At 48.2% G+C, this 18,384-nt stretch overlaps 2 protein-coding genes across 8 annotated transcripts in view; one reads left to right on the top strand and one right to left on the bottom strand.

The window, feature by feature from the left end:
* The first annotated feature begins 415 nt into the window (after positions 1-415).
* Oaz2 (ornithine decarboxylase antizyme 2) lies at positions 416-12,996 on the top strand. The gene is given in 6 exon segments (XM_021644222.2): positions 416-626; positions 9,382-9,457; positions 9,459-9,539; positions 10,498-10,673; positions 11,527-11,612; positions 11,789-12,996. Coding segments are annotated over 6 exon segments (570 nt in total). The 5' UTR covers positions 416-606; the 3' UTR covers positions 11,920-12,996.
* The window catches only part of Znf609 (zinc finger protein 609), a 149,641-nt gene continuing 137,421 nt past the window's right edge, over positions 6,165-18,384 (bottom strand). For 4 of the 7 annotated variants that reach the window (XM_021644220.2, XM_021644221.2, XM_021644219.2 and 1 more), the window contains one exon: positions 14,107-18,121. Coding sequence is in view for 1 of the 7 variants with exons in the window: in XM_021644221.2 (XP_021499896.1) it covers positions 18,102-18,121 (20 nt within the window). In the remaining 6 variants the exon portion in view is untranslated. Of the gene's footprint in view, positions 6,805-12,778; positions 13,779-14,106; positions 18,122-18,384 lie in introns of those variants that run through there. The other 3 variants (XR_009592243.1, XR_009592241.1, XR_009592242.1) reach the window with 3 other exon arrangements.

The raw sequence follows: 18,384 nt of genomic DNA, 5'->3' as shown, positions 1-18,384 counted from the left end.
CAAATAGTACCGTCTGGTTTGGCCACACACAAAAAGCATCAAGTGCCCAGTGTGGTGGGGGCGCACCTGTATTCCCAGCACCCAGTGGTAGGTTAGGAAGTGAAGGCGGGAGAATCAGGGCCTCAAGGTCATCCTCCAGCGAGTCTGAGGCTAGCTTGTGTGTATCAGAAAACAAACAAACAAGCAAACAAAAATGAAGACCGGCCACGGTCAAACCTGAGCCCCTGGCTTCCAGACTCCCTTCCACCGTTCTCCATGGCTCCCGCCCCTCTCCCCAAGACGAGAGCCTGCCCCTGGTACGCCTGCGCCTAGGCGGGGCGTCGCTTTGCCCTTTGTTGTGGGCCCCAGTTTCCCAGGACACCAAGCGGCGCTGGGGTGGGGCTATGCAGATGAGGCACTCGGGGGCGGGGCGGTTGCGCGGCGGCGGCCGGGGAGGGTCAGTTGGAGGCAGGCGCTCGCTGAAGCAAGAGGAGGGCTCTCGGCCCGCGGCCTGACAGGGACTTAGCCCGCAGAGACCGGCCCGCGCGCGCGACCCCACACCCACCCACTCGTCCACCTACCCACTCCCCGCGCCGCCTCCTCCCACCCTGAGCAGAGCCACCGAGGATGATAAACACCCAGGACAGGTAACGGCCCGGCGCAGGCTCCCCGCCCCCATCCTCCCTCCGCAGCTCCAGAGGCCTCCTTCCTCCCCACTCCAGCAACTGGCCCCCGCCCCCAGGGAGCTCCATCCGCTCCCACTGGCCCCCTTCGCCACCCCTGCTGCCCCTAGTTCTAGCCCTGAGAGTGGGCCTCCTTCCGTCCTTTAGCCCCCTTCCTCCAGCCCGGCCCATCCCCCTCATCCGGGCTTCCTCCTCGCCCAAAGCCCCCCAAACCTGGACCTAGCTTTTCAGTCAGTCGCCCCTTTTCTTGAGCCCAGCGGAACGGTTCCCAGTTCCCCATACTGGGCTTTCTTCCACAGATTGCCCCAATTGCTTCTTACCTTCCCTAAATCTTTCTTACTCCTCCACAAGTCACTTACTAGCGTTAAACCCGTTCTCGTGAAAACTGCACCCCAGCCAGGCTCCTCTCTCAGCCCTGCCCGCCTCTCCCCCAAGGCAAGCTCCCTCCGACCCCTTTACCCCTCTTCTCACCTTTCTTTGGATGCCCAGTCACCCCTTGGTCCCACTTTCCTTCCCCGTCCTTCTCCAATTAGTCCCCATTTTCCTGTTTGGGAACCTCATTCCTTTTAACACTATGGACTCCATTTCTGCCTCCATCCTGTTTTCCCAATGATGTCGCCAACACTCTACATACTCCTACCCTTTACACACTACAAAGTCTCAGTTGGAACTCATCTCATCTTAATCCCCCATCTTTAAAATCATTACATCACCAGTTTAGTCTGCCCCCTTTCCTGGGAAGATCCTTAAGTGTTACCCCCCTTTTAAATTTTGCTCCAGGGCCTTCAGAGCAAGACACTGGGCCTTTGGAAGTTACCTATCTCAAGACCCAATCCCAGTTTCCCCCAGGATTTGAAGAGGCCGCACATCCTTTTGAAATGGTGTGGGTTTCTTAACTTTCTTTCTTTCTTTTTTTTTTTTTTTTTTTTTTTTTGGTTTTTCAAAACAAGGTTTCTCTGTGTAGCCCTGGCTGCCCTGGAACTCACTCTGTAGACCAGGCTGGCCTCAAATTCACAGAGATTGCCTACCTCTGCCTCCCAAACGCTAGGATTAAAGGTCTGTACCACCACCACCTGGCATATATATAAATCAAATTTATTTATTTTTCCAGACAGGGTTTCTCTGTGTGTAGCCTTGGCTGTAGACCAGGCTGGCCTTGAACTCAGAGATTCTCCTGCGTCTATGATTAAAGGCATGGGCCACCATGGCCTGGGCAGAGTTTCTTAGCTTTCAGCCAAAGGAGGCAAAATTCATCCCTCTAGTTCTGTTTCTCTTCTTGTTTCCACTTCCCCAGTTGTTTCATATTTCTGCCCCAGACAGATGCTTTTCTCCAAAACTATTCCATAGTTTTCTGACTCCTCAGGATTTGTAACACCACTTGCTTCCATTAGTAATTCAGATGTGATTCCTTACACCTCCTTCCCCTGCAGGGCTCATTGCTGAACCTTCCAAAACTTCTTTGAAGCCCATCAAATCCCATACCAGATCCTTTGTCCTCACTTTGGACTTTTATGGCCTCTGACCTTGTGCAAGCAGACCCATTCCTTAAACTGTACCACAGTCCCTCCAAAACCAGACACAACTTCTTACAGAGTCACCTTTCTTGTTGCTGTTCATACAGGACCCTGCCACTCATGGTTCCTCTCGGAGCTTGGGCTCCATTTTCACTGCTTGTTTAGTAGTGTCTTTTCTCCAGCTGTGCTTGTCTCACATTTCAGTTATCTTAAACCTAGCTGCTTATCAAAAAAAAAAAAAAAAAAAAAAAAAAGCCAGTTATCTATTCTCCCACTTCACAGATTACTCCAAATGGCCTAGGGTAGAGCCTAGTTAGTGGTGGGTATTTTAAGAGCTCTCCAGTTAATCTCATGTGGAGCCTGTGTTGAAAACTGCTCTCACCCTAAGAAGGCCTTGGCCTTTCCCATCACATCCCTGCAGTGTCGGCCCCTCCTCTACTGACTAAGGCTCCATCCTCAGGGATTTCTTGGCCTGGTGGTGGTGGTACATGCCTTTAATGGAAGCACTTGTGAGGTAGGTAATTTCTTGAGTTGAAGACTAGCCTGGTCTACAGAGCAAGTTCTATGAGAGCCAGGGTTACACATACACAAAGAAACCTTGTCTTTCAAAAAAAACAAAATCAACCAACCAACCAACCAAAAAAAAAGCCTCTTCTTTACCCTCATACTTTATTGCTCCATTTTTAGCCATTTTATGTCCCCATTTCGTCTTTCCATATAGGAAACTCATTCACTCATTTCCTAGTGTGTTATGGTTGTGCTTGAGCCATTATCACCAATCTACCAAACCGTCTTTGCCTACAGTCCCATCCTACTTTTTCATTTTCCTTTCAGAGACTTTCCATATAGGTCCCCCCATTGCATTCCATTCTTTGATTCCATCTTCTTTAACCCAGTCCTTCATAGCTTAGGAGGTGCAGGTATCCTTGGATGATGCAGGATGCAGAAGATGCTGTTGTGGTCTGGAAGGCTGTGTGTGAGGATGGAGGGCAGGGTTGGAGTATGTGACATAGATGGGGTTTTACTCTGGGGTTTCGAAGTGGCGCATTTCAGCAGTCATTCTCAGGAGTCCTTTGAACTGATCTGGTCTAGGTGCAAAGTCCTTCAAAGTTTGAGCCAGAGATTTGAGTATTTGAGACCAATACTAAGGTCTTTCACGAACTGAGTGTGAGCTATTTGGGTTTGAATTGTGCCCCACTTAGCCAGCGTGCTTACATGTAAAAAGAAGGGGATTGAGTTAGCTTAACTTGGAAGGTTCCTTCCAGCTGCCTAAGTGGCAAAACAGGCTTGTCTGTCTCCAGAGCCCTTGCTTTCGTGTGTTGGTAATTTGAGGGGCTTGGCTGTGTGAGGCAGGTGGAGGGAGGAGTCATACCAGGGCCAGGGCAAGAGCTGGTCCTTGGATCAGGCTCATCTCCTCTGGCCTGGGGGTGGGGTGGGGTGTAACAGTGTCTGGTTTCTTTGCTTTATGCCAATCTTGTTTTCATAGTATGCTTCCCAGCCGCTTCTGCTGGCCCTTGACTTTGTGAAAGGAATCCTGTTGGAGTCTTAGCTGGGGGGTGTTCTGATAACAGCCGGATGTTCTTCCCAGGCAGTGTTGGTGTTTTTAATTCGCAGTGTTAGGGAGCTGGCTGAGAGTTTAGTTCCCATTGGGTGGGGGATGGGCTTTCCAGCTTCCCTGGCTCCAGTGAAAAATTCAGGAGAGGGAGGCCTACTTTCCTGAAAGAAATAGTTGCAGAAGAGCTGGCAGTGTTTTGAAAACAAGGCTCTTCCTTTCTAGCAGTCAGATTACTATCTCCAAAGCATCAGAATTCCTGATGGTGGGGGAGTGAAGAAGAGTTAAGTACAAGATCCCTTTATTAAGTGTTTTGAACAATAGGTTTAAACTGAAGAGGAAATCAAATTTTGCGACCTTTCTCTGACTGGATTTGTACAGGCTGGGGACACAGGATCTCCGTAGGGCTTCCTTGGTACTGTGTAACAGTTCAGTATGTGGAGTACTGGCTTGGTTAGCCATATCATAGTCTGTGTGATGTGCTTTAGGGAGACACATTAGGTTCCACAGGTGTTTTGTGGGGGGTAGGGAGGGCCCACGAGCACTTCAGGAGCTACCTGCATAGTTTTTCTGTAGTGGAATTTCTGTCTCTTTCCAAATAATTTGGTTTTGGTAATTCTCCTTTCCCATCAGTTTTGCTTGTTGAGTGTGGGGCAGTAAAGAGAGAGTGACAGCTAGTATAGTCAGAAACACCCCTAAATTGGGTTGGGCTTTAGAAAGCAATGGGGGCTAATAATAGCAATTCCCCATTCTGCCAAGAAATCCAAATTTAGCCCTAGAGCTGTGCATATAGATAAAGGAGACTAAGGAATAGGGCAGAGGCATGTTACAAACGAGCATTTCTGGAAAAAGCCATTCATTCAATTTTGAAGAACCAGTGTGCAGTGGTTAGATTTGGAAGGCTCATTGAAAGTGATAGGGCTGGGCATGGTGACACAGGCCTTTAAACCCAGCTCCCAGGAGGCAGCCACAGACAGATCTAAGTTCCAGGCCAGCCTGGTTACAGCCAGGGCTACATGGTCAACAAGACTTCATCTGCAAACTACAACAACGGAAAAACAAACAAAAACAACAGGAAGGAAGTTACAGAGTAGACTGTGATGGCTTAGTCGGTGAGCAAGAATTTTGTTATTTGAGCAAGACAGTTTTCTGCAAGCAGCAGCAGCAGCAGCAGCAATGCCTTGTGTAAGAGAAGCTTTAGGAAAATTTCCTAGGCCTTTGATACTATATAAACAATGATGTAACCCTGCCCTCAGAGGGCAGGCTGGATGTGTGAAGAACTAACAGTATACACTACACTGAAGACTTTAAAGTGTATAAAGATCCTGAGTACAGTACAGTGTGATAGCTTGGCAGTCTCCAGCAGCCACAGTGGCAACGTGACTGTGCCTGGCACTGGCAGATGTACCACTGTTAGTTGTGTACTTAGCAAACATCAGGGGCACAGATATTCTGGCTGCCATCAGGTAGATATTTCTTGTAGAAAATAACCAAAACCCATATTTGCTTTCGGCCTATGATTCAGAGTGTTGCTGTCATTTCTTACCATCATACTGATTAAGTAGACTCCCTTTGGTGCACATAAGCCCTGGTGAAGTGACTTAGTGGCTAGTGCCTGGCACCATCATGGCCTCTCTCAGATACAGAGAGGAACTGACAGCTGAAAATCAGCCTTTGTGGTCACCTTAGAGTGAAGGTGGCTGACACCGGCTACCTTTCTTCTTACATTCTTTTTGCTAAGTGCCTGCAACTCTGGACTAGTCTTGCTTTATGTACGGATTACTCATCAGAGATATTCCTAGTCCTAGGGTACAAGCAGCTTTTCTTGCATTGAGGGTGCCCTGGGTATATTGTATGAATCAGGACATGAATGGGTTAGAAGAAGTGGAAGGAAGGAATGTAGAATACCAGGAGCGTGATCTTTGTGTCTCTTCGTTTGATACTGCCAAGGCCAGCTGATCCTCTCTGACCGGCAGTGGGAAAGGGAGCAGACCTGATGGGTGGAGCAGGCCACTGCACTGGAGTGAGAAACTGAACTATCAGAGAGTTTGAATCTAATTATTTGTTATGTTATGCTTTGAGCAAACTAAAAATAAAAAAAAAGGGAAAATGACAGTCATCTGAAAGTTTTTTGGTTTGTTTTGAGACAGGGCCTTACACTCTTAAATTACTATGTAGCTTGGGTCAGCATTGAACTCAACGCAGTCCCTTGCTTCAGCCTCCAGGGAACTGGGTCTCACTTAGACAGACACATGGCCTTTCCTGGAAGTCCTCTGCCAAGTAGCTCTGGTGGAGTGGTGCACATCTGTAATCACAGCACTTGGGAGGCAGAGCTAGACAGGAGGATCAGAAGTTCAAGGTCATCCTCATGTACTTGGTAAGTCTAAGGCCAGCAAGAGCTCAGTGAGACCCTCTTTCAGCACACGTACACAGGAAAAAAGGCTAATTATTTTAATTATTAGATGCCATCAATGTTTACAAATCTGACAGTTAAATGATAATTTTATTTAGCATTAACATTTCCCTTGTGCATACTTGCTACACACACTGCCTGCTGTTAGTCATCATAGGAGATTGGGCTTGCTAAGGACATTTCAGACAGCAGATTTCCAGAGACCCAGGGTCTTGTGAATGTTGGGCAGGCACTCAGTCCTCACAGGTGCCGTGAACTGTCAGCAGTAGGTGACCTACAGCTGGGTGACCCGAGATGTGTTTCCAGGGGCTGGGCCTTACCATCTGAGCACACAGAGGCTCTAACGTCAAGCTCTCATGTCTTGAGGAGCCTTGGATGTGGATCCCGGAGCCCTTCATGTCCTTCCTGTTAGTCTCTTTGCTCTTTTCAGCAGCAGAGCTGGGTCAGCTGGATGTCTGGGTGCAGTGTAATACATTGACTCTTCTTAACCCATCTTCTCAGTCTCTGGCCTTTTGCAAAATTACATTCATTTCTTGTGTGTGTGCGTGTTCATAGGGCCTGGAAGTCAAAGGCTTGTTTATTTTTCCAGGTGGTATCAGGATTGAACTCAGGTCACAGGCTTAGTGACAAGTCTTTGCCTGCTGAGTCTTCTCTCTCCTTCTGCTAGAATGAATTGAAATATTTGGTGTGGGGGACTGAGTCATTTCTGCCCTCTAGTGGAGTGACTAAATCTTTGGAAGCTGAAATAAAAACCAAACTGAGTATGAAACCCTTTTGTATTTTTGTGTCAGGGACTTGCCTTTAAGAAGCCACATTCTCAGTGAAGGCGGCGGTGGTGCAGGCCTTTATTCCCAGTACCCTAGCGTTAGGGGCAGGCAATCTCCTGAGTTCAAGGCCAGCCTGGTGTACAGATCTGAGTTCCAAGACAGCCAGGATTATATAGAGAAACCTGTTGTCTCAGAAAACAAAACAAACAAAAAACCGCCCCATTCTCTCGGGCTTAAATTCTTTCAAATTCTTCTAAATTCCATTCTTAATGACACTGGCAGCTGATTTGGGAACACTAAAGTCAGTATCAGAAGAGAAGGTTGTTCCCGGGCAGTTTCATGTCCCATAATTGCTGTGTCCATTCCTCATCCCTTCAGAAATGACAATCAGGTATGTTAAAGCGATCTGTTATTCACTTTGAGTACTTAGTCAGTGCATTATAGTGGACAGTGAAGATAACCCATGATCTCATGTATACTCAGTTGTTTCTCTTAGGGAACTCAACCTGGACACATGCCACCTTCTGCAGGGTTTCTGCAACAGAACAGCAGAGCATGTATGTGGTGATCTTGTGTGCATGGAGGGAAGTGATCTGTTGTCAAGGTGTGGACTTGTTGCGTTTACGTGGAAATATAAGGAAATCGGAATTAATCTGTACTAATTACAGGAAAGATGCAGGCCCCAGGGGTTATTTCTAGGAAAACAAAGAGGATCGTGTACCCATCTCTCATCACTGTATTGTGATCCTTTTTGGGGGTGGGCTTTTGTTTCTGCCATTTCTAATTGTGAATTAGGTAAGAATTGGGATGCCGGTTGGAATGTTACAGTTTAAGTTCAGTTAGCTCGGTCATATAAAATGGAATAAACCCCCTTCTCCAGTAGAGGTCTGGCAGAATTCTAGAATTGTAAGGGTCTTTGTGATCTAGTCGTTTTGTGAACCCAAGCATCTTGTACATCTGGTGTACAAGATGTCTTCTTACTGCCACAGAGGGCATTTGTCCAGTCCTTGGGATAGGACCTGCTGAGCACTGTTAAGCTAGCCACCAGTCAGCTAGGTTCCCCGGTGGCCCAGCCTTCCTGGTACCCTACAGAACATCAACAACGGGTTAAGAAGGAAAGCCTCTTGGATGGGGTTTGTCTTTGCATGGGGGAACTCCTGACTGCCCCCCCCTTTTTTTTTGCCACTTTTGGACATTGTTATTCTGCTCCTTATTACTTTAGAAGGAAGTCACAATAACTGTCTAAAGTAGAAGACAGCTTCTGTCCTTGTCCCTGAGGCTTTCCAGAAGGTAGGAGGTGGGTGTGTGGAATCATCTGCAGGTGTGGATGCCACCCTAAGGAGCGCCATTTCCCAAACATTTACTGTGCATTTAGACTGCCAGGGGGAATCCCTTGAGAGACACCCTAGAGCTGAGCCATGGTGAGCCTGCACTCCTTGCCTAAGCTGATACAGGCTAGTTGGTGTTAGATGGCTAGATATTTTTAACCACAGAGGGCAGTGGAACAGATCTGGAACCCTTCTGTGTCTGCCTGAAGATTAAAGTGGCTGCCAAAAGGACAGTGGTGGTGCACACCTGTAATTCCAGCACTCGGGAGGCAGAGGCAGGAGGATCTCTGTGAGTTCAAGGCCAGCCTGGTCTATATAGTGAGAGCTCCAGGACAGCCAGGGCTACACAGAGAAACCCTGTCTTGAAGAAAGTGGGGACAATTAGGGCACTCATGTACCAGGGCCTGAGAGCTCTTAAACAGTCGAAAACCACTTGATCCTTGTTTTATTCAGACCCCCCAGCACAGATAGCCCTTTACTTGTGCCTATTTTGACAGTGTCAGTATTACTTAAGTTCTCAACCTGAGACAGTGGAAGGCCCGGAATCTGATGGCAGATCAGGGACAGACTCCATGATTTATTTTCATTTATAACCCTAGAGCAATTTTGGGTCTTTTTCGTTAATTGCAGCTCCTTTGCTGAGGTGGAGGATAGTAAAGTGAGTAGCTGGGGGGCTTCTCCGACCAGGTTGACACTTCATTTGGAGTTTAGGGATTTTACTCTGCAGGTGGCCAAGGGGGTTAAGAGACTGGCTGGGGGACTTGAAGCTAGGATGGGATAAACCCCATGTCAAGAGCTTGCTGATGTTTGATAGGTGATGCTCTGGTCACACACATCCAGCAGGATTCCTATGGTCTTCTGAGACCTTTTTTTTTGAGACAGGGTTTCTCTGTGTACCCTTGGCTGTACTGGACTCACTTCGTAAACCAGGCTGGCCTGGAACCCAGAGAACCTCTGCTCCCTGAGTGCTGGTTCCTTCAGGAACTCTATGGCTCTTGATACAAAGTAGCATTTTTGGAAAGTCAAGAAGAAAGTGGGGTACCCCACTTGAGTAGTGGGGTAACCTTAGAATACTTGTATAAGTAGAGGGAGGGCAGTGGGCTAAATGTAGTGGTATTTACTGTCTGCCTTTCTGTCTCTTGCAGTAGTATTTTGCCTTTGAGTAACTGTCCCCAGCTCCAGTGCTGCAGGCACATTGTTCCAGGGCCTCTGTGGTGCTCCTGATGCCCCTCACCCACTGTCGAAGATCCCCGGTGGGCGAGGGGGCGGCAGGGATCCTTCTCTCTCAGCTCTAATATATAAGGTAAGGAGGATTTTGGAGTAGCTTGGGTGGAGCCTCCTATATCCCACTGAGCAGCTATTCAAATGGTGCAGTTTTTCCTCAGTCTTCTCTTGGGCAGAGGTAGGGTGGCTGGGGGGAAACGGGAACTGGTAACTTTTTTCAGTTGAAGCTGCTGTCTACCTTATCTGGAGTCCTAGAAGGAGAATATTAGTATTGTTTATTTTTTTAATGTGATGTTGGTTGAGACCCAGGACCTGGTTCAAGCTTCTTCGCTGGGAATGGAAAATTAGCAGGGCATCTGAGTTCTGTTCGTAATGACTTGACTTTAACTCCTGAGTGCTGGGATTACAGGTGTATATGGCCATGTGTGCTTTTACTTTAAAAAAAAAAAAAAATTCTTAAAGGCAAGGTCTTAGGCCATACATAGTAGTTTATTCCTTTAATTCCAACACAGGAACAAAGGCAGGTGGATATCTAGGGTTGGTAGGTCAGCTAGGACTATATAGTAAGACACTCTCTCTAAAACAATCAACAACACAAAAAAGGTCTTTAATTTATAGTCCTCCTGCCTCAGTCTCCAGCATAGCAGTGTTGGAACTTCATTTGTTTGTGATGTTTTTCCCAGGTTAATTTCAACTTTACCTTTATTAGCTGTAGGAGCGTTGGGCGAATTACTAAATTGTTCTTGTCTTGCTATCATATTTAAAGTGAAGATATTAATACATAAATATACTTTGCACAGTGCTCAGCATTTGGCTGGTTCTTACTAAAGATTCCCTTTCTTATCTCATTCTGGCTTTGCCAACAGCAGCTACTTAGAAATGGCTACAGTTAGCTCACAGGGAGGCCTGCATTTCTGACACGCTCCTGACAGAGGCCACCCTGAGAATGGCCCACGGGATGCCAGCACCCTTAGTCTAGGGAGCTTGGATGCGGCCAGTGGTGGAGATTCTGCCCCTGCCCTAACTCTCCTTCTCAGGACGAGAAGCTCACTGTAACCCAGGACCTCCCCGTGAACGATGGAAAACCTCACATCGTCCACTTCCAGTACGAGGTCACCGAGGTGACGGTCTCTTCCTGGGATGCAGTCCTGTCCAGCCAGAGCCTGTTTGTAGAAATCCCAGATGGATTATTAGCTGATGGGAGCAAAGAAGGGTAAGGAGCCAGTGAAGAGAACGGTTACTGGGGATAACAGCTTTATGGCAGAGTCTGTACCTTCTCCCTTAGCTCTAGGCTCCCCAAGTCGATAATGCTCTGTTTTAAGTTATTTTTAGCTAGTAAATCAGGCCTGCTCTGGTTATAATTGAAGCAGATTGTTAGCATAGCACATTAACGAGCCACCCACCACTTAGCTAATCAGATTCCCAGCAGATGTCAGGTTCTACTTGAGCCTCCACACAAATTCCAGGGAATTTGTACAATACAAGGAATACACAGGTAGAATGACGGGATTTCATTAGACTGGGCACTGTTCTCCACATAGCCTGTGTGTAAAAAGCAGTCCCAAGACAGTCTGCTGATTGACTCCAATTCCGTCTTTTGAGGCAGGCTTTCACTGTTTAGCCCTGCGTGTCCTGCAACTGTGCAGATCAGACTGCCCTCTAACTCACAGAGACCCACTGCCTCTGCTTCCTGAGTGCTGGGATTAAAGGCGTGCACCAGCATGCCGGCCTCACTTTGAGGAAACTGAGCTCAGAGCATTCTTGTCAGTGTAATGACCAAATGAGCTGCTCTTGATGGCATCATACTGCTTTGTGATCGGCATTACTTTAAGACAGTATTACTTTCAAATGAAGAACTCAGTTATAGGAAGAAAGAACACCCCCCTCCAGGATCTTTGACTTAATCTTCTCTTTGTAGGGCTCTAGGTTGGGGGTCTTCAAGTGGGGGCCTCTTTCTGGAGATTATCTTAATTTTGCTGGCACTCCAGCTCAGAAGACCCTTTTAGGGGTGGGATGGAGGAGGTCTGAGAAGGAGGCAGTGGACCTGAGTAGCTCTGTTTCTGCAGATTGCTAGCACTGCTAGAGTTTGCTGAGGAGAAGATGAAAGTGAACTACGTGTTCATCTGCTTCAGGAAGGGCCGGGAAGACAGAGGTGAGCAGCCACAGCAGTCTTGAGACCCGTGCAGTGAGCTGTGCGCTGTGCACATTCACTTTACCAGCCTGGTTGCGGCTGAGGACCCAGTACTTCCCTTGTTTGTCTGATCTTTGCGGGTTTCCCTGGATTTGAGCTTCTCATCAGAGTCCCCTTCTATGCTTTATTTTCTGCAGCTCCACTCCTGAAGACATTCAGCTTCTTGGGCTTTGAGATTGTGCGTCCAGGTCATCCCTGTGTTCCCTCTCGGCCAGATGTGATGTTCATGGTTTACCCCCTGGACCAGAACTTGTCTGATGAGGACTAATGGTCATAGAGGATGCTTTGTCCAAGAGCCACAGTGGGGAAGAGAGAAAGTTAGGCAGCCCTGGGACAGAGGAGAGGGTTTCCGGCTGTCTAGGGAAGGACATTGAGGGCTCAGGTTGAGGGTTGCCCATTGTGCTCTCGGAGTTGACTCGTTGAAATTGTTTTCCATAAAGAACAGTATAAGCATATTATTCACATGTAATCGCCAATAGTAAATGAAGATGTTTATGAACTGGCATTTAGAAGCTTTTTAAACTGCGCTGTGATGTGCTCCATCTAGCCTAGGGGAGGACATTGCCTGGAGGGGGAGGGACTGCCTGGTTCAGGGGCAAAACCTGGAGGGCTGGTGGGTATCACCATCAGGCTCGGCTTTCCTTGCAGTTGGGTCCCCCCCCCCCCCCTTTTTTTTTTAAACTTAGGTATTTTCTTTCTTTGTTCCTGTCATTCAGGGGCTCCTGAGTATAGGCTTCTTAGCTTCTGGGCAGTGTCCTTAGGTTGTTTTCCACACTCCACCTCGGGCTTCTCGGCATTTTTGTGTCTGGCCTGGTGTAAGCAGGTCTGACCTCGCTTTCTTTACAGCTTAGTGTTATTCTGGCATTTGGTTAAGCTGGCTTAATCTGTTTAATGTTACCAGTGCATTTGAAATAGGGGCATTGAAATTCACCCCCCCCCACATACACCAGGGCTTTTTAGGGGTTCCTGGGCCTTAAGAAACTAGCCAAACTACATCTCAAGTTACCATCAGAGTTCTTGCCTCTGGGGCCCAGGCCCCAGGATCTCTTTCCTAGCGAGAGCAGAGAGGAAGAATAGCAGACTCAGGGCCTGGGGTTTGTGGGGGAATGTTTTTAGTGACTGGATGCCTCTGGCTGGCCAAGCAGAGTACTGACTGCCTCCCTAACAGGTTCTAAACAAACAGTGCCTGGACTGCAGGTAGGGCTGGACTGCAGAAATGGCCTGCCTTCTACTGCTGTCACCAAACAGCTTGTCCTAAAGAGAAAAGAAGGGGGATCTACATTGGGTGGGTGTCAGGGAGGCAAGTGTGTTGTGTTTCTGTGTCAATAAACAGATTTAAAGTTTTGGTTAGTCTGTTCTTTATTCCTGTACGAGGACCAACTTCCCTATCACTACTAGAGCTGAACATAATACTATCATGATGCATACTTCCCAGGGAAAAAGGCTTGTCTCTGGGGCCCTGCTATATTGTGAAATGCAGGGTTGCCAGGAGTGGGACTCACTCACGTGCCCTTGGAGAGAGAAGTGCATACATAACACTTTACTGTTTGGTAGCTGCTAACCACAAATTCCAGTTGTCACAGACAAGACCAGGGCCTAACAGTAGGTTTTACTTTTTGTGGTACTGCCTAACTTTATCCCTGCTTTGTGTCCCCCCCCATGCAAGGTCACTATAGCTTTGGCCTGCAGTGCCATCACGCCTCAAAGCAGCACACTTCTTTCCATTCCAGTTTTTTCTTCTTGGAGCCCAGGGTTGGGTGACATTTTTCTGGTCCCGCTGTGCCACCAGCATGAAGGATCACCTTGGTGTTCTGGGGAGGGACTAAGCAACTTCCGCCGCCTCGCCCCTCAGGTTCCTCACGGACACCCCTTCCCTTCAAGGCAGTGCTCGCTCTATAGCTTTGCCACTCTCCAGTCAACCCTTAGGTTCTCTATAGGATTGGCCCGACTTGTCAGCTTGGTTTTTCAAGGAGCTTACCTGTTTTATTTAGCCAAGTCACTGAACTTGGTCTCCACCTGCACATGGTGTTCCTTCAAAGTGACTGGCTTGAACACCCTCCATCAGACAGAGATGACTCCTAGAGGCAGCCTAAAGGCAGTTGGGAGGTCAAGAGCCAAATGTAAAACCTGAGAAATCCATTCACAAATAAACAGGGGGAACAGAGAAACACAACTCAGTTCTTTCAGCCAAAGCTCACAAAGCAGAGAAAACACGGTGTTTCTGATGCTGTATGTTGATGCTTCCTGTTTACAACCAGTTAAATGGGCTGACTTAAAAGCCACATACCTACCCAAAGAGCTCCCTGTCAAAAAAAAAAAACCGGGCTAGTGAAGACGACCACTGATAGTCAAGGTAAGCAGGCAGCAGCACTTCATTTTAAAAAACAACTTAGAAGGTAGAAGATTTGGGGGTGGTGAAGGGGAGATACGTGAAAGGCAAACTTTAGTCTAAATGTAAGAACAGGGACATTAAAAACTTTATTCAATAAATACAACAAATAATTTAAAAATATACTTCAATTCCAAAGCCAATTAAGAAAAGTAAGTAGAGACAAAGGGGCAAGGGGGAGAAGGTAAGGAAAGGGGAAAGACTGAACATGGTCTGGCTGGGCAGTTTCAGACGACATCACTCTTTGAGAGTCTTCTCAAAAGCTCTTACCAATGGATCCCTAGCCCTTGATCTCAGAGGGTAACCCAGGAGTCCAGGAGGGACCCCAGGATCAGCGGACTTCTGAGGCTAGAATGCGTGTGTGGGCTCGGGGTGGAGTGGAGAGCTTGGGGGCGGTGGGGAATGATTTCCCACTTGTTCCTAAAAACCTTCCATTCTAACTTCCAGGCAGGTTTAAGTAGTGCAAAATCTCAAGCTCCCAGCTGCATAGTTTCATAGATGAATGAATGTCTAAAGCCAGGGCCTCTGGGAGAAGGTCCCAGGGTACCCAGGGGTCCAAAGACACTTTGGTGAATAGGATCTAAGGGGGGAAGGAAAAAAAAAAGCCAGGATACAGGATCAGCCAGTGGGCGGGAAAATGCTACAACAGGGCAGGTCGCCTGCGCACCGGAGTCAACAGCTCGCTGTCAGCCAGGGAGTGTGAAGCTGAGGATGCAGAGGAGCAGGACTAGAGAGAGACAGGAGCTGAGGGGGACAGGACAGCAAAGGGAGGCAGCAGCTCAGCAGCAAACTCCAGGAGAAATAACCAGCAGCCCTCACAGATTTGTGATTGTCTCTTAAAAAGATTTATTTTCTCTTCTTGCCTGAATGTACAAAGGCAAAAAGAGTACAGTTTGTATATATATATATTTATATATATATATAAAAAAACAAGGAACTTGGTAATGTACACTTTACAGAAGGGAAGAATCAGGAAGACTGAAATTAAATCCAACAGAACAACGCCAATGGAACAAAAGCTATGAACAGCAACACTGTCCCTCCAGCCCGGGCCTCCAGCTTGCCCCAACCTGCTCCCAACGGGAGGGCTGAGCACCAAGGCAAGCTGGTGGGCTTGGGCAGGAGGGGCTGGGGACAAGGCCTGGGAGGGGCCCGTGGAGGGAATCACTGCAAAGTTTCCTGGGATGCCCTAGTAATAAGTGACAAAAGGCCCAGAAGTATGGGCCAGCTAGCTGCCCAGCTGAATCTTGGGGGGCATCTGAGTACACAGATAGGGTGTATGGGGTAGTTAAGTGAAGAGAAGGCCTCAAAGCTATATCCAATTTTCTAGCCCTTCCGCAGTCTTAACTCCCAACTCCCTTAAACTAAGTGCCCCCACCCCACCCTGGAGCCTGGAGAGGAGGTGCATGAAATGATTATTTCAGAGGGTACCTCTTAACCTTGTGTCTGTGTTCCTTTGCCCTGGGGATGTGTGGGGCCTGTAGGCTAAGCAGAGGCTGCATGTCTTGTGGATCACAGGAAGAGCTGATGGGAACTGGCACACCATAAGTGAGGAGGTGGACGGGGATCCTCAGCAGCAGCTGTGGCTGCCCTACCTTGGGGGGAAGCCACCTTTAGCTTCTCCTTCACAGCGGTCTCAGAGCTCATGAACACCAAGAGCAGGGGCAGAGGTGGCTCAGTGAGGCTTGGTTTGGTGGTCTTCCTAACTAGGTCCACAGGAAGCTCCCCACTGTGGAGTGGACAGCCAATCTCTCAGCACTAGTCAGGGATCTCCACAGCGTCAGCTGTGTGCTTCTATTTCAGGGAGGGAAGACTGGACTCAGACTAGGAACCAGGACGAGCAGGCTGCGACCATAGTGTCATTTTTCTACTGCTAATCTCATTTCAGGGCAGCACCTGTTCTTCAAGGGGCATTTGGGTAGAGGGATCAAAGAGCTGACTGCTTTAAGTGGGGGAGGGGGGAGAGAAGGGGGAGAGGACAGGAGAGAGCTTGAGAGCCAAAAGGGGGGAAGCAGGAGAGAGAGAAAGCTGTTCTCTTCTGCAGATTCTATTGTCTTGCAATGAAGTGGAAAGGGCAGGAATGTGGGCCATACCTATCCAATGAAAAGCAAAATTGCTCCAATGGTTTCTTTATAATATGTACAAAGCACATTGCAAGCCAGTGCCACAGAACCATACGAAACACACAACAATACTTCAAAAACAAACAGGAACAGATGGGCACATGGCTCTATTCACTGGAGTTTTTGGGAGGAGGCATAATCAGGAAAAAAGTCACTCTTTTAGTAGGGTAGTAATGGGGTAGGTATGATGGTGTCCCCAACATGAATGAAAGGGGGCCACTGCCTAAAGTACTGCTTACTTGGGAAAGCATGTGGCAGAGGGAACGATGTTGGCGAGGAGGCTGCTTGGGGTCCTGCCAACAGGTCTAAAACAAAAGGATTTTTGCAAATGCCTGGAACCCAACTTGAACAAAGATAGGGACTTGGAAACATGAGGTTTGTAGGTCAGAGGCGCCGATGAGCCAGCCTGTCTATGCACAGGGAGGCTCATGGATTCTTGGGAAGCACCTTCTCCTGGGCTTTGTGTTCACTGTCTCCCCACCACCCTCACTCTCCCAAAGGAGTCAGAGCCATGTACCTTCCTGCTCTCACACGGCCACGTTGGACACTCTTGTCACAAGCCTCCTGTTAGCCTAAGCTGCTGTCTGTGCATCTTTCTCTCTCTTGCAGTCGAGGGCACAAAGAGGAGGGACAGGTAACAAAGGATGACAGCCCGCAACAGCAGAGCTAAAAAGCAGATCCTGGGAAGAAGTTAGGTCATGACTTTCCCAGCCCTGGCTTTACAGCTCAGGGGAACAGAGAAATGTCTGCCACCTCAAAGCCTCATCCACTGACTCCACTCTGGCTTGGGCATGTGATGCTTGGATATGCTGTTTCAGAGCCTAAGGAGCAAATCACTTCCACTGGCCAGTAGCCCCTAAAACAAAACATGCGTTACAGAGACACGCCTCATACTGGCACACACGGAGTTGCAGAGTGAACTGTATAAAATCATGTCCCAGACAAAGGGACTGGATGTGCACATTTGTGACCCTAAATGAGAAAGGACTCAAATAACTGAATGTCTCCACGAACTGCTAGGTGTCCCTACGGCCTGCCTTCCAGTTCCTGCCCTACAGTGACGTGGCAGACTCCAAGGTTACCCATGCTGGGAGGAAGTCTATTCTGCCTGAGTTTTAAGAGCCAAGCAGTAGAGGAGGTGAGGTCAGTATGGGGAATGCCCCCTGGGAAAGGCACCAAGGGGTTAAAAAGAAAGACAAGGGCAAGAAGTTGAGAGATGAAAAGCAGCAGGAATTTGGTGAGGAAGCAGGTTCATTTCCACAGACTCCATTTATGCTCCAGCTCCTCCCAGCACCCCAGGGAGCCCTGTGCTGGTGCTAGAACTCCTGTCTTCTGCCTAACAGGAGCACAAAGCTCTGAGTGTTTATCTGTGCTCACGTTAGTGGGGGATGTCTCCACACTTGAAGACCTTGTCTTCACAATTACAGAGAAAACAGCCCCCACTTCTTTCCTGAGATTCTAATTTCTCCACGTGCTGCCAGTTCCCAGGGCCCAAACCACTGAGGAGATGTGGAATCCGGTTGGTGGTAAAGACGGTGGGTGAGAGGGGTATGGCTGCTGTGCTGTCTTCGGACCTTACCCCGTGCTTGGGGTCCCTCCCAGGTGTGTGTGGGGTGCTGCTCTGGCAGAGGCCAGGGGCTAGAGTAACGGAGTAGTAACTTCTCTGTGGTGAGGCTGTGTTCCCTCAGTTTCTCCTATGCCTTTATCTCCACAGATGCCACAGCAGTCAGAACTGTGACTGAGAGAATAAATAGTTTTGCAAAGTACCAGTTCTCCAGCTCCTGAGGAAGAGGGAGGGTCTGGTGGGGGTGAGACAGCCAAGGGTCTGCCTTCAGTCACGGTAGGAATGGCAAACAGGACGGTCAACACCGTAACTGATGGTAAAATGGCACCTCCAGCACCACCTCAAATGAGCCAATCTGGCCCATGTAGCTGACTTCATCTGGGCACTTGGTGTTCTGTGAAGGAAACACACAGGTAGACAGGTAATTGTGGTCTGCTGGTATCACAACCACAAGATGGCGCTCTAAAGAAAGTAAACTGGGGCTGTCGAGATGGTTTGGTGCGTAAGGGTGCTTGTTGCTAAGTTCCACCATCCATATAATTAGAAGAAAGAACTCCCCGTAAGTTGTCCTTTGACCTCTGCATATATTCACCACCCTTCACAATAAACAAAAAACAACAAACACACAGAACAAGAAGTGCACCACCATTCGGTGCT

This window comes from Meriones unguiculatus, chromosome 6, assembly GCF_030254825.1.
Source record: "Meriones unguiculatus strain TT.TT164.6M chromosome 6, Bangor_MerUng_6.1, whole genome shotgun sequence".
Taxonomy (NCBI): Eukaryota; Metazoa; Chordata; class Mammalia; order Rodentia; family Muridae; genus Meriones; species Meriones unguiculatus.
This window is presented reverse-complemented; position numbering and strand designations above follow the sequence as displayed.